The sequence below is a fragment of the Micrasema longulum genome, unplaced genomic scaffold (genome assembly GCF_059751315.1).
Source record: "Micrasema longulum isolate JH-2025_06_02 unplaced genomic scaffold, ASM5975131v1 h1tg000127l, whole genome shotgun sequence".
NCBI classification, from domain to species: domain Eukaryota; kingdom Metazoa; phylum Arthropoda; class Insecta; order Trichoptera; family Brachycentridae; genus Micrasema; species Micrasema longulum.
Window position 1 is genome coordinate 2,729,822 of NW_028277333.1, and position 25,416 is coordinate 2,755,237.

Here is a 25,416-nt window from a genome sequence, read left to right on the forward strand (position 1 = left end):
TTACCAACTCAATGGAAAATGCTTCGTTTGCGGTGTCAAGTAGTATAGTTAAAATCTGTTTTTGCAAGGTTTATAGGCGGGTTTGAATTACGCTATTATTTAGGTAGGTAGGTTTTTATGAGATAAAGTCTATAAATATACACTGCATATACCAACGTATTTATGGTAAATACATGAAAGTAAGTATTTCGAATGTTTTCATAATATCAACTGAAACACATGTTCGCGAAAATAGTTCTCGGCAACTGATAGAAGATGGCGTTCGCAGCGCAATATCAGCATTTATTTAATATTTATGTATTTTAAGACTCTTGAGTCATTTGGGTCAATAAGGCACTAGGAACAGTTTATAAATAATTTTATTTATCCAGATAATTGGGTAAAAAACGCAAAAAATGGCAAAATTTTAAACCTTAGGAGAGAGTAACTTTCTGTTTTGAATTATGATTTTAAAATGTAATGTTATCATTTTTCGAGTGTATGATGTTTTTACTTTAATTTAATTACTTTGCTTTGAATGTTTTATAATATTTTCATTGTTCTTCTATATTTTTCCACTTTAAATTGTTACTTGGTTTCTGTTGCAGTTTCGAGCACAAATAATTCAAATCATCGAATTCGTACTTTCTTTTTAGTGGTCTTCAATTCGTGTAATAGAGGTGAAAATAAAGAAGAAACATGCAATTAAAATTCATTAAAATTTAAAACATATAGGTATTAGTTCGTCTCTGTATATTCCTATACGGATACGGTAAACTTAATAATGTACATTGATAATAATATGTAAGCTGAGATTCAAGCCGATGGCTAATTAACCTACTACGGCTTTTCAATTTCTACTCTGGAATCGAACAATACAACATATAAAGTAAATGGAATTTCGCAATTCAATTATTTAAGTCTTTCTTGACTTACATTAATTTACTATTGTGGAAAATATCAAAGAAAGTTTTGTATTATGGTCTAAGTCTAAAAGGTGCATTTTATGTAAATAATATTGAGTTTGAAACCACAGACTTGGGTACGTACATAATATATTAACGTACGGTATCTACTATTTAGTTAGTATATTTGCTTTATAATAAATGTATAATTAATACTTATTTATTTATTATTTTCAAAAAAGAATTCTTTTAGCAAATGTCAAACTCTGCTCAGTGATGCATTTTAGTCAGGAATGCAATTTTCAAAAATGTATAGAACGTCAGTTGATAATATTTTAGTATGACCAAAAATCCAGTAAAAAGAAATAAATAGGAAGAAATTATAAGGAGTTCAATGAAATAATCTAATTGGGATTCATAAAAAAACGAATGATGTTTTTGAACATTCAAAAACTAGCTTTTTTTTAAACACAAAAAAATAACATCCGTCCATTTTTTTGTATCCGCATTCTCGGCTGCTCGAATGCAACCCTGGTGAAGAATAAAAAAAAATATTTACGCTCCTAACTTTTTTTTACTTAATAAATTGAAGATTTTATGAGATATAAACCTTCTCGCAGCAAAGACGTACATTTATCTGAAAACCGCACGTAAATCGGTCCGGTAGTTATCGAGTCGATCGAGGAGAACCATTCGAACATTGCCCATTATATACATATATTAAAATGCAGTTCCACCAAAATGACACAATGACAGTAGAAAAACTCAATCAAATATAATTAAATTAATCATATTTAAAGCATTAACTTTGTGGTCAAACATTTTAATAAATGTTATTAAATACTATATATATAACCACTTACCAACTTTCCTATGTCTACCGGCTTCGAGACGTACTAGTCTCTTCGTCAGGACATCAATTAAACAATATGCGAACCAACATGCAAAAAGCACTATACACCTTCACCATAGTTGTTGCACAAAAATATAAAACCGACACGAAATGCATGTTAATAAGCACATGCACTGATTAGGACAAACGTGCACTGATTGAATTATGAAAATATTATTTTGTTTGAGAATTAATTTAAAAAGTAGAGGGTATGGAGGGAGGGGGTAAGCTTAATAGGTTTAATAGGGTGACCAATCCAGTGGAACATCGTATAAAGGACTGTATTGGAAGTTTGTTTGATTATTGATCAAAGGAACATTATTTTTTAAAGCTTTCCTAATGTGAAATATTTCCGTATTATTTACTTTTAATCCTTTATTATTAGTATGTAAGATTTTAACTCCTTTATTTTAATTAAAGCCATGATTTAAATTGATTAGGTGATTTGCGAATTCAGAGAAATTATTATTGTGAAGATATCTCATATGTTCTTTAACACGAATATAAAAATTTCTTGATGTTCTTCCAACGTAAACTGTTGTAAATGTTGGTTTTATTGGTGTCCTGACGAAGAGACATAGAAAAGTCGGTATATGTTTATATACAAATATTTAATAACACATATTATAATCAAATTTAACCAACAACGTCATACATATGAGACTAGGGATAAAAAAATACAAGATTACCAATGAGAAGAAAAACGGAGTCTCAAAACTCATTGAACAAGATAAAGAATGTGTCCTAGTTCTTAAAATGTTATGAACTAACTTAATAAAGCATAAATCAATGCCTTCAAATATTCTTATGTAAAAACACATTTTTAAATAAATATTTAATGACCATGCCGGAAATCAAATTATAAATCATAGACCTCATGCGTGGTGGTATAACACGCTGACCCGACATTCACCTGCACTCTGCCTGTGTTTGAACATCAATGTTCTTCCGTATGTTGACTTTTGTGTAGCAAAATACCTAAAACATTTATTGATGTGAGTTAGATTCATCCAACTGAATTATCTTCCTTTAATATGAATAATCGATCTCACGTCTGTATATTATGAAGTTCCGTTTTAGTTTTGTAGACTCTTAATCAAAGGTTAGAAGGGTCAAACCCCCTTTTAATACATAATGGATCAAATAAAAAGGAAATAACACTCAAAGGGAAACTTCGCTTTTTTCTGATGACGTGTGAGCGTTAGGAAAATAAATTAAATAACTCTCAATGATAAGACCCAACACACAAATAAGCAATCCACTAACTCTTGGTATTTTATGTATGTATGTAATTCCGACATCCGCCTCATATTTCCCCAAAAATTTTACAATTTAAACAGACGTGCGTCCGATTTAAAATATTTATCTAAACTGACAAATAAATTGATATGTTGGTTTTTCATGTTTAGGACGCCGTGCGGGAATACTCCAGTATTTCTATGAAGGTGGGTGACTCTAGCGTTTCGAAATATTCCTAAAGTTTGATTGAGTTGAAATAAATGTTTAATTACTTAAAGAGGTGTTTATGCATTAATGAAGCTTATTTTATCTGGAATTTTGTAATGTTTTTTTTTAAATGTCCGTAACGGCTTAATAGAATTAGTTTCAGCCATTATTTTCAATGGGATTTTAAGAAATTTATTTGACAATTTTGAAACCACGATGATCAGTATGAGCAAGAATACATAGTGGCACATTAAAATAAATTTTTAGAACAAATAAAATTTACAAAAAAAATATTAAAAAAAAATGGTTGCTTACTTCTGCAGGGGAGAAACGAAGAGGGGGAGGGGGGAGTCTGAAATACTGTTAACCACGCGGCGGTGCCCCCCTTGCTTCTCCCCTGCAGAATTATCCAACCATTTGTTTTTTTTTAATATTTTCTATTAAAAAAAATTGTTCGTTCTAAAAATTTTTTTCAATATTTATTTATTTATTTATTTTATTTTATTTATTTGGATAACCAACAGCTATAATTATATCATATTTATATAACAAAACAAATAACAAATAAGCCAATTACAGGTTTTCACAAGTAGCATCACAGTAAGTTAAAAAAGATTCTCGAACATAAAATGAATAGTAATTAAATGTAAATTTAAAAGAAAAGAAAAAAAATACTACGAGTTATTTTGAAAGCAAACGCCGCACGTTATTAAGATTATTTTCAAATAAATCTATGTTAAATGATTTATTTAGTACATTAAAATTATTAAAAGTTCGCCATAAATATGAATTTTGCCTATAATTAGATGAAGCAAGAGGTTTGTGAAGAAGAGGGTTATTTCTTAAAACTTTGGAAGGAACATTGATAGAAAGTTTGCAAAGTAGTTCAGGACAGTCGATTGAACCAGAGGCAATTTTAAGTAAATAAATTATATCCGCTATTTCACGACGTTTTTGCAGAGGCAGTAGGTGATGTTTTTTACATATGTGAATATACTGGTCAGATTTAAACTCAAGTTTCAACCGGAAACACATGAACTTAATATGCTAATATGTCTTCTTGCCCATACAGATCATCGTGGTTTCGGGAGTGACAGGGTTTAAAGAACACCCTGTATGCCAAATGGCTAATTATCCGTATTGAATTAACAGTTCAATCATCAGTAATATAGCTTCTGTTGAAATTATGTAAGGTTGTGTTTTTAATATTATTTTTAATTTTTTTTGTTTATTTATTTATTCATTCAAAATTATATGACCCTTAATATCAGAATGAACAAAAGGGTGATTAAAAATTCAGCGGTACGCCAGTTTCCCAATTGGACCGTTTCTCGTTTCTTGACGAACACTTTTCCGGCATTTTCTCGTTAATTAAGCACAAGGCCACTCGCGAAATCCGCGGAACACAACACGTGCATTTCATTGCCGATAATGTGTGTATTTACTAACTCACAGACATTATTATTTTGCAACAAATTATTTCGTCCAATAATATTATAGATACGAGTAACTTAGAAGGTAACGCAAAATTTGCATGCATACATTTTCCATAAATATTTTTTTTAATTTCTCTTCAGAGAATTTTTTTTTTGTAAAATTATTTTGTTCATTGAACATTAATATTATCATAAATCATTTACCCGCACCCCGAAGTGCATAAAGCACATATATACATATAAATGCAGCGTATCTCGATCATCCGTTACGTCAAGGCGCAGTGAGTGTTTTCGTGAAAATCACCTTATAAACAAATATTTCAAGTCGACCCTCCCAGGAATCAAACCCAGAACCTAAAGCAAGGTAGGTGAATGTGGCAACCGCAACGAGGCAAACTCTTCTCCACATGATATTCTTTTTCGGGATTTTTACCTGAGAGCAGTCATTGAATTAAAAACACTCGTCCAGGATTCTGCTCACATACGTAACTGTATTTTTTACCCACCTGGACACAGACTTGAAATATTTTGAGGTGTAACTATTTAAATAATATAATAGTAATGAAAAGATTGACTGCAGAATCAACTCAACTCCCAATCACTATAAAATATATTTCTACAGAAGCTTTAGTGAAATCGCGTTTGAAGAAACATTTTCTTTCTTTTCTCTCCCATCAAAAATAAATTTTCTTTTGTGTATACATTTTGCTAGTTTTATTTTGGAATGTGCGGATTTTTGTTTTTTTTGCATCCATATTGGTTAGATGAAACTGAAATAAAAAACAACACGCTTTGTTTTATTAGTTGGTTGAAAGAAATTGCCATTTGGCAGTAGTAAGCCTGCCAATGTACAAAAAGTTTAATAATTAATTATATAATTAAAAATTTGCGTCTTCCAAATTTCCTAGTGGAAATATACCCAATCAGATTACTATTATTACATTTTTGCAAGAAAACAAAACTTCTGAAATAAGTATGTTAAATGAGTCAAGGTTTCATTTAAAACACAATGCTCTAAATGAGTTGTAATATCTACTCTAAAAATACACTTCATTTTCGTAAAAATAAATGTGCCTCTTACCCAAACGTGTTTCAAAGAGAAAATACAATTTAATAATTTATTTTTAAGTATCTCGTAGACTTGGAATCTCTAGTGAAATAAAGAAAAAAGCCAAAACCCAGCATGGAGGACCGGAAGAGTAAATAGTCCGTGGTGTACTTGTAAGAAAGTGCATCTAGCTACCTGGCCTAAGGTTTTGGATTCAATCGCCGGAGATTCATCATCATCATCATTTCTCTATCAGCATTCAGCGGTGCTCCAATTGCAGCGTATCACGATCACTTTCGTTACATTGAAGGTATAGTGATCAGTCTTACGCATCGGGTGCCAGTACGGGATAAGTTAAATAAAGCAGTGACGTTTTAAAACCAATATTTTACGACGGTAATCGAACGTGCTTACAGTACGAGGAGGACGTATCTCCACTCGATTTCCATTTTCAAGATTTTTACCTATGAGTACCATCGAGTCGAAACCATTTGGCCAAGGTTCTGCTTTTATTTCATACACAGTATTCGTCATCCGTCCTGATCGAACAACGACTAACGTAGAATCAACCGCAAGCGAGATTAAGGCATAATATTTATTTAAAAATGTTTTTTACGCAGAAATATTTCATAGATTCTGACATTTAAGACTGATGATCTTGTCTTCGAGTACATGATTGACAATTGAAATATATTACAGAGACTCAAAAGCCCATTATTCAGCCACAGCTATGATAGAGTCCTAAGGGACTCTTTGTCACCTGGGCATAGAGAAAAGTTAACTGAATTATTCCCAAGGAATACAAACTCAATGCAAATTAAAATGGGGGAGGAGGATGTAAGGACAGAGGCCAACACGTCGTCCGTGCCCCTAAAAACATCAATCCAGATAAGGGAAGAAATATATCATGTATACAACGATACAATATTAATTCATGTTTATTTACAGTTCATGTCTTATGCTTCAGACGTCGGTCCGTGGAATATGTAGTATCGCTATATGAGCACCCAAGATCTCACGCATAGTATGCATACGCTCTAACCAATAGACTACTGGGCGGACAGAAGAGCAGATTATCTATTCAGGTGCGTTGTTCTGATGCTCATAATGGCTGTATTGTGATGTACGAATGTGTTTGGGGATTTGTCTGCTGTTCGTGTATTAGGGATCCCACGACGAAACTTTACAAAATTTATTTCGGGCCGAACTTTACCGCGGTCGAGGGTAGGTGCAGGGGAGCGGGGGAGACTGGTCACGTGGCCAATCCAGGGTTGGCCCAATGGGCTCTCAAGGAGAATAATCGTAGTCTGTAATTTGTTTGGTCTCAGTGCACTATTATGTATTTATTTCCTATTTTAATAACATACAGACTTTTTTACTTCAAACCCCGACTAGCTAGGAATTTCCAGTACTTAGGCAGGACCTTTTTTGCTTCATGTAATTTCCATTAAACAATTAAAATTATTAATTATAATGTTAAAAATTGATAAATTTCGATAAATAACAAAATATAACAACCATAATTAAATCATAAACATTAATATAAAAACTGATAATATTAACAATTTAAACAAATGCAAATTACATAATATAAATTACAAACAGACAAAATATCATGTCAAAGACCCAATTCATAGGATATTAAAAGGTCCAGGAAAAATTCACAGAATATTATTTACCTGATCACCATATTCTTATCATGCGTAGCAACTGACAGACGTCTTCATGTCGGGGTCCAACATTAAAAAAAACCTGGGGCCCAATACCCAATAAGTTCCGCCATGAGGTACTCTAAAGTCAATGCATGTTCTTGTTTTAATATTACATTACATAAAAAAATGTTATGTATGCAAATTTTCCAGTGAAATACGATGCCTTGTAATAAAAATAGTGTATCCTCTTTCAAGGCTACACTACATAAATCTATGAACTCAAAAGTTTTCCATTAAATGGTATGTTATTTAATTACGTTAGATGATAATATAAAGGGAAATCCTAAAATAGGTTAAATTTTATAAATACCGTAAACCGTTAAAAAATGTGTCATCCATATTTTGTTTTAACAAATCACTAGTTCGTAGACATTTTGAAATCTGATAAGTTGTTTGGTCACCACGTAATATAACTTAAAAATTATATTGAACCTGTACAAAAAAAACCCTTATACCCTTATTTTTAAATGTAAATAATAAAAATAAAATTAACCTCAGAAGAACTTGAACTGGTTTTGATTTGATTTTTCTTATAATCAGCGTAGTATTTTTAAAGGCTCATACATTTTTATGTGCATACTGCGTGTAATATAACATTATGACAATCATTAGATTTTTTGTTGACTTAACTCTTGTGTGGCTGTGGGGTACTGATATCTCTCTTATTCATTTAAATAATGAAGTTCTATTTTTTGTAATCTTTAAATGGACATTTTCACCCCAGATTCGGAAAGATCAATTTGTATAAATATGCTGGATTTTAATACAAAAAATATTTATCCTTGCTATGGGTGTAATGCCAATACCGCAATAAATATGTTTGACTGTATAAGACCGAGCACGAGAATAGAAATTAAGACACGGAAGACAGAGACGCTAATCTGTGGCCAGTATTAGTGTGAAAGAGACAAAAACAAAAAAGGAATTTGTTTAATCAGTCGGTTATTGGCAGTGCGCAGGAGCGCACGGTAGTTAAATGACCGGTATATTTATGGTATTAAATTTATTTTGCTACGACTGGCCTAAATTAAAGGAATGATTCATTTGGTCTCTATGTTTTTTCTTAAAATGTCTAAACTTCAGAATACTATGTCTTTTGTTTGAGGTAAAACGTAGTTACATCAACGCGTATAAAGGATTTTTTTAGCACAGCATTTTAAGATTTAAAATTCTATCTTAGAAATAAAATTCTTCTTATCTTTAAAACAGGAGCAATATGTTTACTTTTTAAATGCCTACCAACCTATTTCTTAATGTATGATTATTTACACTGTACCCAGGGTTAGTAATACTGTAACTCGTAAAAAATAAAACACAGCAAATAACTATGTAAGTTTATCGAAAATGAAAAGCCTATTTTTATTTTATGGATCTAGCAGAACTCCATATACGAGTATATCAATATATCTAATCAATATCTAATATATTTGAAAGCAAATGTTCGTATATGAGTTCTCGATAGACTGAATAACTACAGGACCGTTTTATGTGCAGTTTTCAGCGAAATGTAGGTCTTTGCCATTAGCACATTTATAACCCTTAAAATTTTTCATTTATCAAGTAGAATAAAAGTTAGGAGCATAAATGTTTTTTTCATCGTTCATCGGGGATTCGCTGAGAATGCATATACACAAAAACGAAAGGATGTTGTTTTTTGTGTATAAAAAAAGTTTGTTTTTGAGTATATACAAACAACATTCGCTTTTAATGGATCCCAATCAGATTCTTTCTTTAAATTCCTTATGATTTATATTTATTTATTTATTTTTAATAGATTTTCAGTAGTGATAAAATAATATTAACAGACATGAAAATTTTCTGAAAATTGCATTCTTATAAAAAAAGTGCACCCCTGTTGGTCGAAAAGCAGAGTTTGATATTTGCAAAAAGAATTATTTATTTAAAAACGAACTATTTTATACTTTGGAATTCAAATATAGGTACCCACTGAAATTCAATATTAAAATATGTTTTATTTTTAGATTTAGATTTAAATCATAAACAAGTACCTAGGTTACTACATATCAACAAAAAGTTTCACCATCTGTTTTCCTTTTATCCAAACAGTTTTTATATGCTTTAAGGCACAATCTGGAAAAACCGGCTGGCGGTTAATGAACGACTAAATACGCGTTGGTTATGACTGAGCGTTTGGGCATAAGTTAAGTGTCATAAGTTTAAAAGGCTTAGGGTGCGTCCATCTATGTTTAATAATAGGTCAATGGTTTTACTGAAGAAAACCGAAGCTGTTTCTTTGGTTACTTACTAGCATTATTAAGCTAACTTTGTAAGTATGAATACTTAATAATTTTTTATCCTGATAGGAAACGTGGTCTGACTTTTCTTCATATAAACTTATTCCCGTATTTTTACCCTGGATTATGGCACTATAAATATTTACCATTGGCATGTCTCAATGATTTTGCTTTATTGATGAATAAATTATTATGGGAACTAGAATCACCAAAAACTCATAAAAACGTCCATTTTTATCTGCTGTCTTTGGGCGCACGATATACAAATATGATAACTATTTTTGGAAAACACAAAACGTACCGTTACAGAAAATTTCATTTACAGAAATCTTAAATTTAATCTGTAGAAAAAAAGTAAGGAGTGAAAATGTTTTATTCGTTGATTTATCAGGGTTGTATTCGACGAGAATGGGAGACTAAAAAATTGGGAGGATATTATTTTTTCGTTCATAAAAAAATATTGTATTTGAATAATTACAAACAACATTTGTTTTTTATGGAGCTTATAACTTCAACCCATTTAATTATTTTTTCTGGGTTTTTGGGATTGCAAAAATAATATTAACTGACATTTGTTACATTAAAAAAAAAACATATTCCTTCATAAAGCACCCCTGTTGCAGGGGCGAATGCTCCTTATAGTCGATTATTTGCAGCTTACCATATTCTTTTGACATCGAAAGTAATGTTTTATGTTACGGTATTATTAGGAAATAACACATCACCAAAAAAATATATTACTTTTCTTGGGTAAGTAAATTTATATCATATTCCTTTATTCCATACGGCAACCAGTTTCGCCTCTATTGGCCAAAAGTATTACTACCGGATTACACGAGATTACTCTGCTGACGAAAAAACACGAATTTAAATACGTCTTTAACCTAAAATTTTAGAATCTTGTTCGAAAAATTACACTTGCGATTACAGTAAAATCTTGTAGTTTCGTTAATGCAATTTAGTCTTTCAATACTTTTTCATAAGGGCTAGTATTCTTTAAACTAAATCAATTTTACTTACGACTTACGAAACTATCAGCCGCTGGTGCCATTTGTTATGGATTATTTATCAAATATAAAATAGACTTGCTTTTTATATGCCATACTACCGCTTTGGACATTTTATAAGAATTTTTGTAGCTTACCAATTCAAAAACTCACCGCTCGCACTGCCCTGTTGGTAAGAATAGAAGAGACATTTATATTTAAAAATGAATTATTTCAAGTTTTAGAACAAGTATCTAGGTCTCAACTTACCTATAAAAAGTAACACCATCCTTTTTAGGTTTATCCGAACGGTTTTTACCCGCTTTCACGACACAATCGGGTATTTTGGTTTCAGTTTAAATGACAATCTCACGTCAAAACCTGGCTGGTGGATAAAAAACGAGTAAATATGCGTTGGGTATGACTGATTGTTTGGACATAAGTTAGGTATCATAATTTTAAAGGGGCTCAAGGTGCACTATGTGTATTAATAGGTCAATTATTTTATTTATGATAACCGAACCAATTTTGGTTACGAAAAAGCAAGTATACTTAATAATATTTAATTCTAAGAGGTAACGCAGTCTGATTTTTCTTCATTCAAACGTGTTATTGTATTTTCTACCTGGATTATGGCACTAGAGCGGTGACGTTTTTCACTATAGATATTTATAATTGGCAGTCCCTGTTGTTTTTTTTTTTTTTTTTTATAAATAGTTTATTATGGAAACTAGAAACATCCAAAAACCCATAAAAGCACCTAGTTTTATCTGCTGTCTTCGGACGCATGGTATACAAATATAATAACTATTTTTAAAAAACGTAAAACTTGCCGATGTAGAAATTTTTATTTTTATACTCTATCTAATAAAAATAACAAAATCGGTTCAGTTTTGAAATGCGAAAAACATGACAATAAAACGTCGATTTTGTCTATTTTAGTTTGGCACCTTTTAAGGTGCAACATGCAGTTGTCTTTTTCGCAGAGTATCAGGGAGGCATCTGCGAGACAGCGACAGAAAAACAATGTTTAAACACCTATTGCAAAATGGAATAATGATGATGAAAATATGTATTTGAAGTATGTAATCTACAAATATCTTCAAGTCATTCAAACTTTGAGACCAAAGAAAAATGATATTATGAATTACATTCGAAAATCATACATTTAAAGAAACTGCCTTAAAAACAAAATTAATTACCTCAAAATTGAAAATTATTGTGTTTAATGTTACACATACTACACTATTTTGGATCAATTTTAAATTTTATAAAGAAAAATTAATGACACATAAATATGAAAGATATTTTTTTATAATTACACTAAGCGTCGCGTCGGTCGTAGATTGATAGGGTAATAAGTCAAAAAGGTCTTAACATCGTTTGAAGTATTGAATTTAAATATGATACGTTTTGATTTGAAAGTGTATTTGACTATCCATTCTTGCAGTTTAAGTTTACTGGGATTAAATAACTGACATATTAATTCATAGGCAGACAAACTTTGTACTGGAAGGAATCATACAAAAAACTGGATTTTTCGCAGTATTCTGTAAGACAGATTAGAGTATTAAGATAAAATAAATACGTACAGAAAACACCGAAAGTGATTTATTAGAAAAGGTTTAGTAAAACGTTGGAAACTGTTTTGAAGGATAATGAAACTAAGCAAATTATACGATGGCGATTGAATGTGTCAGCCCTAAAGTTAAGCAGCTTCCGGAATAATCTTCCCAGTCTCAATACGAGCGCCCTCCGTAGTGACGCTCCGAACCGACGCCTAACCCGACTCGCATCTACCGCGTGCACAACTCAAATTACTACAATTCACATAACAAACTAAGTTTTAAAGTACACATAAATAATAGGCCCAAAGTCGTTGAAAATTCGTAATTATTCAACCAAACTCTATTGCCAATCGCTTAAGTAGGTAGTTTGGGAAAGTCGGAAAGTTTTCCACAGTGACCGGGTCTCATTACGGTTCTCCGATTAATCTATATACGCGTATTGGTGGCGAATTATTTCATCCTGAAATGTTTATATACTCGTATTAAATTACGGCGCGTCTGAGAATTTCATTTCTTTTATTTTGAGGTCGTGAATGTACAGCAGACATGTCTTCCTACCGAAGGTCTTACGTGAGTATAAACTTTGTAAAGAAAATTACATTCACAAGTTAGTTTAGTATGTAAATATTATGAATGGCCCGCCGGAAGTCGAACGGAAGAAAAAGAATAAAAGTCATCTAGTTATGAATAGATATAAATATACATACACGCTTGCTGCTTGCTGCTTGCTGCTTGCTCACTCCTGAAACTTTGAATGCGTGTGTATCCGCTTGTTGTGATCTATTTTGTTCCTGAGTATCAATTCGATGCAATTTCAAATAATAATAGTCAAATAATGAATTATACTATAAAATAAAAAACGTACCTTTTTTATGTAGTAAAAGTTATTATATTATAACATGTGTTTTAATATGAATTTTAAATTAAAAATACTTTGTACCCTTCCAATTATTTATTTGGCCAATAGCACCTTCACCCTCAAATGGGCATCTTTAGACTGGGCATGGTAGATTTTTAAAACATTTGCATATACGAGTACCTAGGTGTTATGTGTTCTTTGAATAAACGCTTTGAATGCGATGAAAGTTTGAAGATATTTTCCAGTGCTTTATGTTTTGGTTACCTCTGTTTTATGACTCCTCGCTCCCCATAATTTATTAAAATATTTTGTCATTCCTTGGTGTTACCTAAACGTTGTTTTTCACGCGCTTACAAAGTAGAATAATAAAACATTGAACAATAGCAAACAGCATAATAATCATAACGTAAAAACATCTTCAGTGAAACTTAACAGAAGAAAGTATATAAACACTACTGAAAATCAAACAGTTTTAACATATTACAATAGAAATAAAGAACATTTTAAGAAAGGGAATGTAGAAGTCTATGCAATTACAGGGTTTGTAACCTGTCATTGGCTAGCATTGAACAAACAGTTATACTTATACCTATTTCATTGGTTTTACGAGTTTTCTAAAATTACTTCGGGATAAATTTTGAAAAAATCGTTTTGCTTTGTTTTGAAATACGGATAACAAAAAAATGAGGGTGAAAATCATTCAATGTCGTAAAGTACATTGAATAGATCTCTGAAACTATATTTTTATATATGTAAATTGCGAATTATAATTATTTTACTAACGAACTAATTATTTATCATTGAGAACAATCTGAGGTTCCTGGCTCGTGTTGGATTAAATAATGAGTCATACATTATCGAATGGTCAGTGACTTGGCATTATATATATGTATATATATATATATATATACATCGTAGGACATTTTCAATCTGTTAGCATTTAAATAATTGTTGCCAGAAATAAACAGATAACCTTTAATTTCTGGGTAACGCAGTGCAGCTAATGTCAGAATTACTGCTGTCTAGTTCAAATCGGTTATTTAACTATTACAGGTATCCACAATTAAGGCTGTGGTCTAATAAAACGAACGTAAAATAAGGAAATCATACGATTTTGCCATTTTAAAACGAATGTTTTTTTTCAATCACGCAATAATAAAAAAATTAAAACAAATAAATTAGATAAAAACACTAGTTTTTAAAGGTACTTTTATTGAAAAATATACCTAAAAGTTTTATGTAACTAAAATATAATTACTTTTAGACCGGCAGATTATGCCATTTCAAATTTAGACTAAACTTACGAGTAGGTATCTGGGATCTTAATAAAAACTAAGTATTGAACCAAAATTTGTTGGAACAATTTGAAGGTAATAAATTTAACATAAAAGTGGCGGCAAGAAAGTTTTAACTTTTTGTTTTTGAATAGAAATAAAAGCATTTTAAATCACATACATTTTTGTGACATTTTCCTTTATTTCTACTTAAAGTTATACCTTCGGTACTAATACTAATACTTTAAAAAATATTATTTTTTTTAATACTAGTTGCGACCTTTTTTTATAGAATTGTATTATCTTTTTTTGAAAAAAGAAAATAATTTTTGTTGTAATATTTAATTTAAAACAATATCGACTTTTTCGTGACTTTAAGACCAGCCCTAATCGTTTTCGGTAAGGGTACAGCCTTAAGTATAAATATTTTTTATGTGTATTAGAGCAGTTAATTAAATTCATGGTAATTTTTTTAAAAATTACTTCTAGGCTCCGTGGAATAAGAACGAATCAAATAAGAATGATAAACCTAATGCTACACAAAAAGATAGCTCCGAAGCACCAGTTGTTAAAAAGGTTTGTGAAAATTAAAAAAGGAAGTGTTACCAATAATTATTGTTTTACATATCTTCGCTTTTCTTTTAATATACTTTTCTTTTTATACTCTACAACTTACACATGTTGTTATTATATAAGTTACCTTTAAATAAAAATATTTTACAATAATCATGTGTTAATAATTAACTGCAATATATTTATTCGTAGAAACTAATGTATTAAATTTTTAACGTGTCTTAAAAGTGTTATGCATGATGTGACTAACATTTAATATAGGTATTCAATTATCTCATATATATATAGTAACATATATGTCAAATCAAATCTCAATAATTACATTGATTTTCACTATATATAAATATTTTGATGAAAAATATAATAACAGCAAATTCACATTCAATGTTTATGATCAATATTTTGCGAATAGTTGTAGACAAAAAACTAGATTTCACTCCCTAGGGAGTTATTAAGATTAAAAAATTACATCAGCAATGGAGAACATTTTTAAGAAGGAAAACCATCTGGTCTAATAAGAAGTATAAAAATTGTAAAATTGTTTTTAGACGTTGCCTAGGATGTGAAATAATGAATTCAGATGAATCTCTTCACAAAAAAAAGTTTTCTGATTTACTAATTCACTCTAATCATCAGAATTTAAAAATGTGGATGTTTAAACATAGGCAAAATGGTGATAGTTACACAGTGTGTAAAGTGATATTTTCAACCGACCGATGATAGATTGCAAGCCTTTTAAATGCCTAGACTTTCATATTTCCTTCTCTAAAATGTTCTCTATCTCTGTTGTAATTTTTTAATGTACATATGATAAATTATATCGAATTCAGTAATTTATGTTTTCTTTTATTTTTAAGCTCGATAAACTGTAAATAAAAAAACAAACAAAACTACCTTACGTTATTATTTTGTGTGTTTATTAATTAGTTTTTATATTTTCAGTATGACAGCAGCTATTCCCGCAGTAAGCCCGACACGTCATCGAAAGCTTCTAGTAGTTTGGATAAACCAACCCCGAGTCGGTACAGCTCCTTAGGATCAAGTAGTTTCAGGAGTACCTACACTCCATCTTCAAGTTCATACACACGAGATAAATCTGGGACAAGGGAATCGTCCAATACAAGTTCTAGTCGATACCCAAGTTCTTACACAGATGACAAACCAGAAAAACAATCTGTATTGAATAAGTATATGAATAAGTCAGCTGATAAAACAGATAATCTGTCAACATATAACAGATTAACTGTAAACCATGCGATCAGATCTCCCAGCAGGGATCATAGTCCAGTATATAGTAGAAATAATTCGCAAACTAGAAACTACGACGAAGACAGTAAAATCAAGGCGTCGAGTAAAGATAAGGCACGCGAAAATGGCGTTAACGAACGAGAAAAAGACATTCCTAATAAAAGTTGCAAATCTCCATCCTATAACACATCTTCATACCCTTCCTTTAAACTTTACCAAAGGCCATCGGCCTACAATCGGCAATTAGTTAAAGAAGAACCTAAAACAGAATCAATTAGTGCATCTAGATATACAACGCCAAGTAGATTTGGCAGTACGTACAGAAGTAGTTTACTCGATAAACCTGTTATTACTCCATATAGCTCACCTTCAATATCATCAAACACAAATATGGCAACTGGATCCGAGGCTAAATCATCATCACAAATAACTGATACACAAGAAGAAAGACAACAAGTGATAAAAATCAATACAGAAACTGAATCGTATAATGATGAAGTTTCTCAGGTAAAAATCAAAGATGAAAGTAGTTCGGAAGATGAGTCTTCTGATAGTGAAACTGTGTCTATGATATCTGTAACTGTAGTAACTCGAGGTACATCTCCAACACCACCAAGCTCGTCTATTTATCTTCGTTCTCGGAGAGCTGATATGGCGAAAACAATTGAAAAAACGATAAGTCGGCCGAAAAAGAAATCAGAAATGATTGATAAAGAAATGCAATCTGACCGTCTTGATGATAGTACAAGAACCTCGCGCTATGCAAGCACTCGATTATCGGCATCTCCGTGGTCTTCCTATATGGATACTAGATATTCTTCACCTGTATCGAGTAATCGATATTCATCCGGCAGATATAGTTCATATTCATCAAGAGAAAATTCTTCAAATATAAGTAGCCCAAGCATTGAAAAAACAGTATTACCAACCCCCGAAACTATAAAAAAAGACGATACCATCGCAAGCATTCCCAAACCGGAGACCCCACCAAAAGATACTATTGAAAGACCTAGAAATTCACCTGTTAGAATTCAAAGTTCGTTTTTACCAGTTGCATCTCCGATTACGACGATATCAATAATGACTTCAGATTCTTCTTCTACGACAAGGAGTGACGAAAGTCCACCAAGAAATATGCATGTTAAAGAAAAATCAAATAGCCCTTATTCGCCTCATCAAAACGGAAATAGTGGACAGTCGTCTCCAGAAAGGTGTTTGGATCAACTTCCTCCTCAAGTTCCTAAATCGGAATCTGCAAGTTTAAGCAAATCCAATACGTCTCTTAACAAATCAATCAAATCGGGGGGTAAAAAAATTGTGAAGAAAATTAAAGTCAAGTCTAAAGATGCAGAAACTAAGAAAAAAACCCTAAGAAAAAGTGTATCAACAAGTTCTGGTGATTCAGAATCATCTGTACAAAATGAAGATTGTGAAAATGATAATGCTACTGAAATCACAACAACAAAAAAAACTAAAATAGGTACCAAACTAAAACTACGAACTACACTGTCAAAAATAAAAAAATCGAATGAAAGTGTAGATTCTCAGAACAATGTCGCCAGTGATTCTAATGACAATTCAGATGCACGATCACCAACAGTGTCTCTTTCTCGAAACAATAGTATTGACACCACATCAACTCGTTCTAGCAACTCAACAAGCGACGAAGAAGTTGAAAAAACTAACCGAATAAGTGAATCTCAAACAATTTTCAACGATATAAAATATGACCAATCATCTAGAACTTCTATTGATGATATATCTCTTTCAGTGGACAAATCTATGAAAAATTCACCAAGTCCAAAATCCAACAAAAGTGACGCACAACCAAGAACAGAAGAAGCAAAGTCATTCCTTATGCGTGCACTAGCTCCAGTTACCAATTTATTTAAAATGCGACAAGAAACTTCAGAGAAAAACCAATGGCCAGACAACGCATGTGATTCTGACAGTCAGGACACATCAAATGTTGCTTCGATTCCGACGGATGTTGATAGTAAAAGTGTGGAAAAACCAAGAATAATTCGGCACATTGAATCAGGTGAACGAGCTTGGTGGATGGATTCGAGTGAAAAGAATAGTGAAAGTAAACGTAGTATTGCAAAGTCCTCTTCGAAGTCGGCTGATAATAGTGATAAAAAGAATTCGACCGATGTCAACGCTAATGGTTTTAAATTCAATATAGTCAAGCAAGAATCCGGAGAAAGGCCCTGGTGGCTCGATAGTAACGGTAACATTCCTGAAGGTGTAGAAGTAAAAACTCCTAGTAGAAAGGGTTCAAGTGACAGCGAGCAATCAGATAAGTATAATGTGTACAAAATTCGGCATATTGACTCCGGTGAAAAAGATTGGTGGTTAAATAGTGACAGTAGTCCAAAATCTGCAGAAGTAGACAAAATACCTAAAAGTGTAGAAGATCCAAAGAGCGAAGATAATTTTACTCTGAATGTGGTTAGAATCAAACACATCGAATCAGGAGAGCGACCCTGGTGGCTTTCGAGCAATCAAAATATACCAGAAAGTGTAGAAAAGCGGCCTACTGATGATTCTGAATCGGAATCTCTTTCAGAAAAGGGTGAAGATAAACCAAATGAAGTAGCTGAGATAATTAGCAACGGGGTTAGTGCTGTTCCCGGATTTCCTATCGACCTACAAGACGATGATGACGAAGAACCGCTTGGAGACCGCAGAAGTCCCGAAGGTCTGGAGACACCTCATGACTGTGAGAATTTCGCCGGAAGAACATCACCCTATGAAAACGTAGAGTGCAATCGTTTACAGGCAGGAAAACTTAAGAAAAATATGGCGCCTTTCATTTCTCGACACATGGACATCGATGACATTCTTGGAACATCCGGGCAACTGTTTAGTCCCATGATGGACAGAATTCTCTCACGGAAAACTGGGAGGGAAATAGTAGAAGGGGACAACTCGGAGTGCAGAGAAATTGATCCAAGGGAAGTGAGAATCCATGACAGTACTGCACAGCGACCAGTTATCCAAAAACTTAGAGACAGGTAAGAGACAGTTTTTGCAATTTTATCAATTTTAAGCAAAAAATCTTTAATTTTTTACAACATAGATTACAGATCGCTATTACAAAAAATTCGCGAATTTTCTAAGATACAAGTAGATCCATCAGACTGATAGCTCTCATATACAAAATCATTTGTCGTTGATTAATTTCTTGGTTATTTCATTTCAACTCTCAATATCAAATGCAATTAGAATTCTTTCAATATTTAAAACATAAATGGTTTATTTGTGAGATGCGATTATTGCAATTTCATTTTATTTCGCAATGAATAAGTATGAATAAGTAGTGAATAAGTATTCACAAATTATTTATTTTATAATTACACCAAACAATATTCTCATTGTATTAGAAACAAGACAGAAAATTACATTTTTCTTTCCATAATTATTTTTTTTCTCTCTCAAATGTCCAGTACGTTTCTCCGTGAGAGATCTGTGTTAAATTTGTGATTTATTGTATTTAAAACATACTTCTTGCGGGTAGTTATTGTGAAAGGCGAAAAATTTTATATTTTAGTATGTTATGAATTAAGGTTTGCAGAACTGATAGTAAAAAGTTTTTATATTTAATAAACATACGATTCAGATGTTTTAAAAAATCATTGTAGAGAATGGCGAAAACCAGAGCGAGATCGGACGAGTAGTAATGCTGGAAAATTATTTTTAATTTGATCACGGAAATTTAGGGCGACGGGGTACATCGCCTGGAAATTCAAATCTCCCGACACAAAAGTTATGAAAACTTTCCTATTTCGTTTTGGTTTTAGGCAAACGTCATGTCTCTTCAGCCTCGAATAGAAACTAATTATTATATGATAGAAAGTAATATTTTTCATGAATATTTTCTTTAAATTAGTTGAACGTAATATCTTGACTTGAACTAATCCGATCGGGTGCGCATCGGGATTTTTATGCAGTCCGCGGGTGGTTGAACGCCTCTCAGAAAAAAATCGTGTCTTATTACTTTTCCGTAAAAGATATTTTCATGCTTTTTACTATAAAAATAAAAGACGAGACTACAATCCACAAATTTGGAATATCCAGTGATCGGTTTCACCGCTTTCGAGACATTTTTGAGACTGATCAGTCTGAAAGCGGTAAAACTGGTTACTGGATATTCCAAATTTGTGGATTAAATTATCACTCGTCTCTTATTTCTATAATAAATTTTAGTAAACTTCCATCAAGAATTTTTACTTACAAACTTACTTTTTTTCATGCGACTTGTGTAAATGGATCTCTATTTGAATGTTTTCATAGTTTTAAAGACTTTTAAAAGATTTTGATTTATTATTATAGAATTAGGAGTAGGTATATGTTTAAAAAAAATTGAACTGTGATTCCTGGTTGTCTGAGCTCAGGTAATAATTAAAATAAGTCAATTAAATCTAAAATTAGTTTTGCAACTGACCTTTACTGAGCAGCGACGCTTGCATAGGATAGCTGACGCCGACCTTTCCCTGACAACTGACAACTGAAGTACCCTTCAGGAAAACACCGAAAGGTAAGGTCGACATCTAACTCACGGTTACTGAGCCCGCTCCAGGTTGTGGGTCCTGCTCATACTAGCAGCGCGCCGTGTTGTGCCGGCTCTGTAGCCGAACCGGTGTTTTTTTCGCTAGTATAAACTCGGTGTCTTAAGTCCGGCTGCGCGCGTAGGCAACACTCATATTTTTAACGATAATTAAATCAAATATAAGCTGAGCTGGATCTCGAAATGCAATTTTTTTATTACGAAAGAAAACCAATTGGAAAAAGAATTCGGTCATTTGAATTCCAACAAAACAGATGAAAAAATTACTGATCGTCGTTACATAAAAGTAATAGCTTGTGCCAAATACTTATGTGTTCAAACCTAATATGTGAATAATTATAATACATTACGCTGTCGTCAACTAGCCGAAAGATTAATAGCTTAAGAAAATAAGATTTTTAACATGCGTCGTCCCGACCTACAGATTTATATTACATACTGGACAGGAAAAATGTAATGTAATATTAAAAAATTCATTTGAAATTAACCCTTAATTTCATAAAAACACAATTTTTTAACATAGAACGAAAATATCCTCCACTAATTATGCATCCATCTTAATTATGCATATTGGTTAAGTGTATTCCTTTGCCAATTACAGCGAATCTTTATTATTACACAACGTTGTGATTAAATAACCATGTCACTGTAGTCCTTTGAAATCTCATATTTTAAAATATATATAAATATATTTTACCTACTTAACTTTTCAAACTGATATGGCTTTATAATATCAAAGGATAAACCACGGGAGTCACATTTAACAAAATTTTCAGGAAACAAGATTTTGTGATTGTGCGATTTCCAAAACATCGTAAATGTTGAACCAAATGAAATAATTCCAACAATGTTTGAGTATGTCCAAATGCTTGCTTGGCTGGATTTCCTCCCTATGGAGTCAATGTGGACAGAATGGTGAATGCTACCCAGTGTGTACATAAACAAGCCAATGACTAGTCATAAGCCCTGTAAATGCCTAGACTTTCATATTTCGTTCTCAAAAATGTTTTCCCTCCCTGTTGAAATAATTCCAATTTAGAAAGAAATTTCAACACAAAATAAATTTTTTTTTTATAATAAAAGTACATATAAAATAGCATATCTGGTTGTACTGATGTTTTTTCCGTAAAACAAATGGGCTTCAGATTTCAATTTCTACTTAAAAGAGCATTTTTATGACGAAAGTGGACTTTGGTGTTTTACTCACGTTTAAAATAAGTTATTGCGATAATTTCTGCACTTTTTACTTCAAAACGGCAAAAGGTGGACTCCCATGTTTTATCCTCTAAGGAACAGATAATATTTACTAAACGATCTTCTTATGCAATGTATTAATAGGCCGTTTAATTACTGAATTAATTAGAAAACATAAAAGACATGTTAAAACTTTACATTTAATGTAATTTTCAAAATCATTCATCAATTTAAAATCACCAATTACAATTATAAATAATAATGCTTTATGTAAGTACAATGGACAATTACAAATATGATGCATTATTAATATTTGTATTTTTATTTACTATGATTCAAAATTTAAATGAAAAACCTCATTTTCATTTCAGAAGTGACATAATCGATTGCAGAGATGAGGCTGAAACGCTGAATAATGTAAGTACATACATATTTTTTATTTTTAACGATTAATTGTTATTGATTTTAAATTGCATAAATTCAAAGGACATTTTTTTTCTAAATTTGTAGCAACGTGGAGGGAAAATATTTTTGAGAAGGGAATATGGGAGTCTAGAGTTTATAACCTGTCGTTGGCTGGTTTAAGTGGCCACTCTACACACTGTATAGCATTAACCATTCTGCAAAACATCTACATTTCCTCAACTCTTCGATCCGTTGACTTTTGTGAAGTAAAAGAGCTGAAACCTTTATTATGTGGGTGAAATTCATCCGGCTGAACCATTTTACAAATAATTTAGATCTGAATAACTCTCTGGGGAGAAAACCCAGCCTGTCTACAAACATTTGAACATACTCAAAACATTGTTGATTGAACTGACTGGTATAAAAAGAAGCATAAAAATTAAAAATCGTTTTCAGGGGTTGCCTAGAAGGTGAATTGGTCAGCAGGATGAATCTCATCCACATGATAAAGGTTTCAACTCTTTACTTCACAAAAGATGGGATAGTTGAGGAAATGTGGAAGTTTATACATAGGCAGAATTGTGAATGTTATTTGAACACAGTGAGTAAAGTGGCTACATAAACTAGCCAATGACAGGTCATATGCCCTATAAATGCCTATACTTCCATATTCCCTTCTCAAAAATATTTTTCCTCTCTGTTGCAACAAATTTAGATCTAATTAACTCTCTAGGGAGGATATTCAGCCTGTCTACAAACTTTTAGACGCATGGAGCTTTTGAAACATTGTTGATATTTTTTAAAATTAAAATATGAACTACCAACGATTCGTACAATAGTTTAGCAAATTAGACCCAAACACCCGCAAAGCGCAAAAGCTAGACTACGCTTTCTAGAGAACAATCAAGACACCTATTCAAGGTTTCAGGCAAATTCATCTTTAGTAACTTTAATTGTCCGTTGGATGTTTTTTACCATATGTGCATTCAACTAGAACAATATATTATTACTACCAATCCCAGTCGCACGCAATCACCAAATAAAAATATGTTAAACTGCATAGTTTGTAGATTCTAAGAATTTAAATGCGAAACACCAGACCTGTTTGTGTTCACTTTCGGCGAATCTGAATATGAGACCAGTACTCTGATACCATTATATCACTCATTCAAATAGTACGGTAATATTTCACGCGTGCATTTACATGTTAAGGCTACATCTTTCAAACAAAATTTACAAAAAAAACATTTACGTTGCTGTTCTGAGAAGGCTAAAAAATAAACCATCTAAAAATTTGACCATAACATCCATTTATTGAAAACCCGCATATTTTTACGGCAGTCGTAAAAATATTAACGTTTTTTCGTACATGTTTTAAGTGCAAGGAAACAAATGGTTCAGCTCGTCTTGGCTGTCAAAACTTACCTCTTTTGGTGTGAAGGGTATAATAATACGAAAGCGAAAAAACTTACTTCGCTTCAGAGCCATAAAATTATAATGGCAGTGAAAAAAAACAACATAAATATCCATAAATATAACTGGTCCAAGAAGAAGTTTTAAAATTGGAAAATTGTTTTCAGGCGTGGCCTAGTATGTGAAATAGTTCAGTCAGATGAATCTCTTCGCAACAATAAAGGTTTCAGCTCTTTAACTTCACTAAAATCAACAAATGGAAGAACTGAAGAAATATGGATGTTCAAACATTGGTCAAATGGTGAATGTTACACGGTGTATAAAGTGGCCACTTAAACCAACCAATGACAGGTCATAAGCCCTGTAAATGCCTAGACTTCCATATTCCCTTTTTAATGTTTTCTCCATCCTTGTTGTAATTTGTTAATAAATATACCCATCGAAAAAGTTTTCGAAATTTTAAATAAACGAGTAGAGCGAATACTGCGCCTCCTTTCTTACAGTAACTTTTCTACTAAAATGCACACCTTTTGAACTTTTTTTCCTTTGAGAAAATTCAACGCTAGTGAGTCTTGGGTCCGTATTCTAATCGGGAGATAAAATTTATCTTAAATTTTATTTGCAAAGTAAAATTAAGTTTTTCGTATGAAAAATAAAATACGTTTACATATTTTTTCTAAACATGTTCAACTACAGGTTACCCACGAAAATACTTTAAATTTTAGTACTAATACACACATTTTCGTACATAAATATCGATATTCGTTAATACCGTCTCGATATGTGCCGATGAAGATAGTGTTTATAATCGCGGCGTTGGTAACAATATTAATACACGTTATAAGCATTTTTTTGGCTTCAGTGTTTAAAACAGCTAAAGTTGTGCTAAATTCTAATATATGCAAGTTTAAGTAAATAGAAATACTTTAACATGAATACATAAATAAGCACATAAGGTTGCTTCGTGGTTCCGATAATTACTAAATAACGACACCTAATATTTTAACAACCTTTCCGCACCTATTGGTACACCAATCGCGGCGTGTCAGTCTTACGCTTATTTGAAATTAGTGTGAAAACACACTCATATCAACCATGCCGAGAATCGAACCCGAGATCTTTTGCATGATAGGCAAACGCGCTAACCATTACACTACGACACCACGAGGCTTAATCAAATCAACAGTTATTAATATTTTAAGCATCTTTGCATTTTCTGCCTAATAAAATAAAAATCACGGTCTATTTGAATAAAACATGATATTATTGTTATTATTGATAATCTATCCATCTCTTTTTTTCATCATTATAATAAATACCTTAAGAACGCTTTACTTAAGTGATTTACCGCAATATTAATTTTTATACGCTTTTTTTATTTTTTATATTGATAATTCTAAAATATTGGAGTGATTGAAAATAACTTTATTAAAATTAATAAAGATGTCTCTAAGGGTGAAAAGAGAATACTTTGATAAAATAAACAACGCATATATATTAAATAATTTACAACTTAACTTAAACTTAATCACAACACAACTTAATTCACACTAATATTATAAATGCTAGAGTGTGTTTGTTTGTGTTTCCTTCAAGTCACAATGGAGTAATCAATCGACTAGATTTTTTCCATAAGGATGGCCATAGAACTGA

General features: G+C 31.9%; 1 protein-coding gene across 8 annotated transcripts in view; it reads left to right on the forward strand.

Annotated features, from left to right (window-relative positions):
• Positions 1–12,380: 12,380 nt before the first annotated feature.
• The window catches only part of Fhos (Formin homology 2 domain containing), a 135,564-nt gene continuing 122,528 nt past the window's right edge, over positions 12,381–25,416 (forward strand). For all 8 annotated transcript variants that reach the window (XM_088241253.1, XM_088241236.1, XM_088241261.1 and 5 more), the window contains exons 1-3: positions 12,381–12,797; positions 15,876–19,198; positions 22,317–22,362. In XM_088241253.1, coding sequence (XP_088097379.1) covers positions 12,774–12,797; positions 15,876–19,198; positions 22,317–22,362 — 3,393 coding nt within the window. In that variant the 5' untranslated portion in view covers positions 12,381–12,773. The remainder of the gene's footprint in view (positions 12,798–15,875; positions 19,199–22,316; positions 22,363–25,416) is intronic.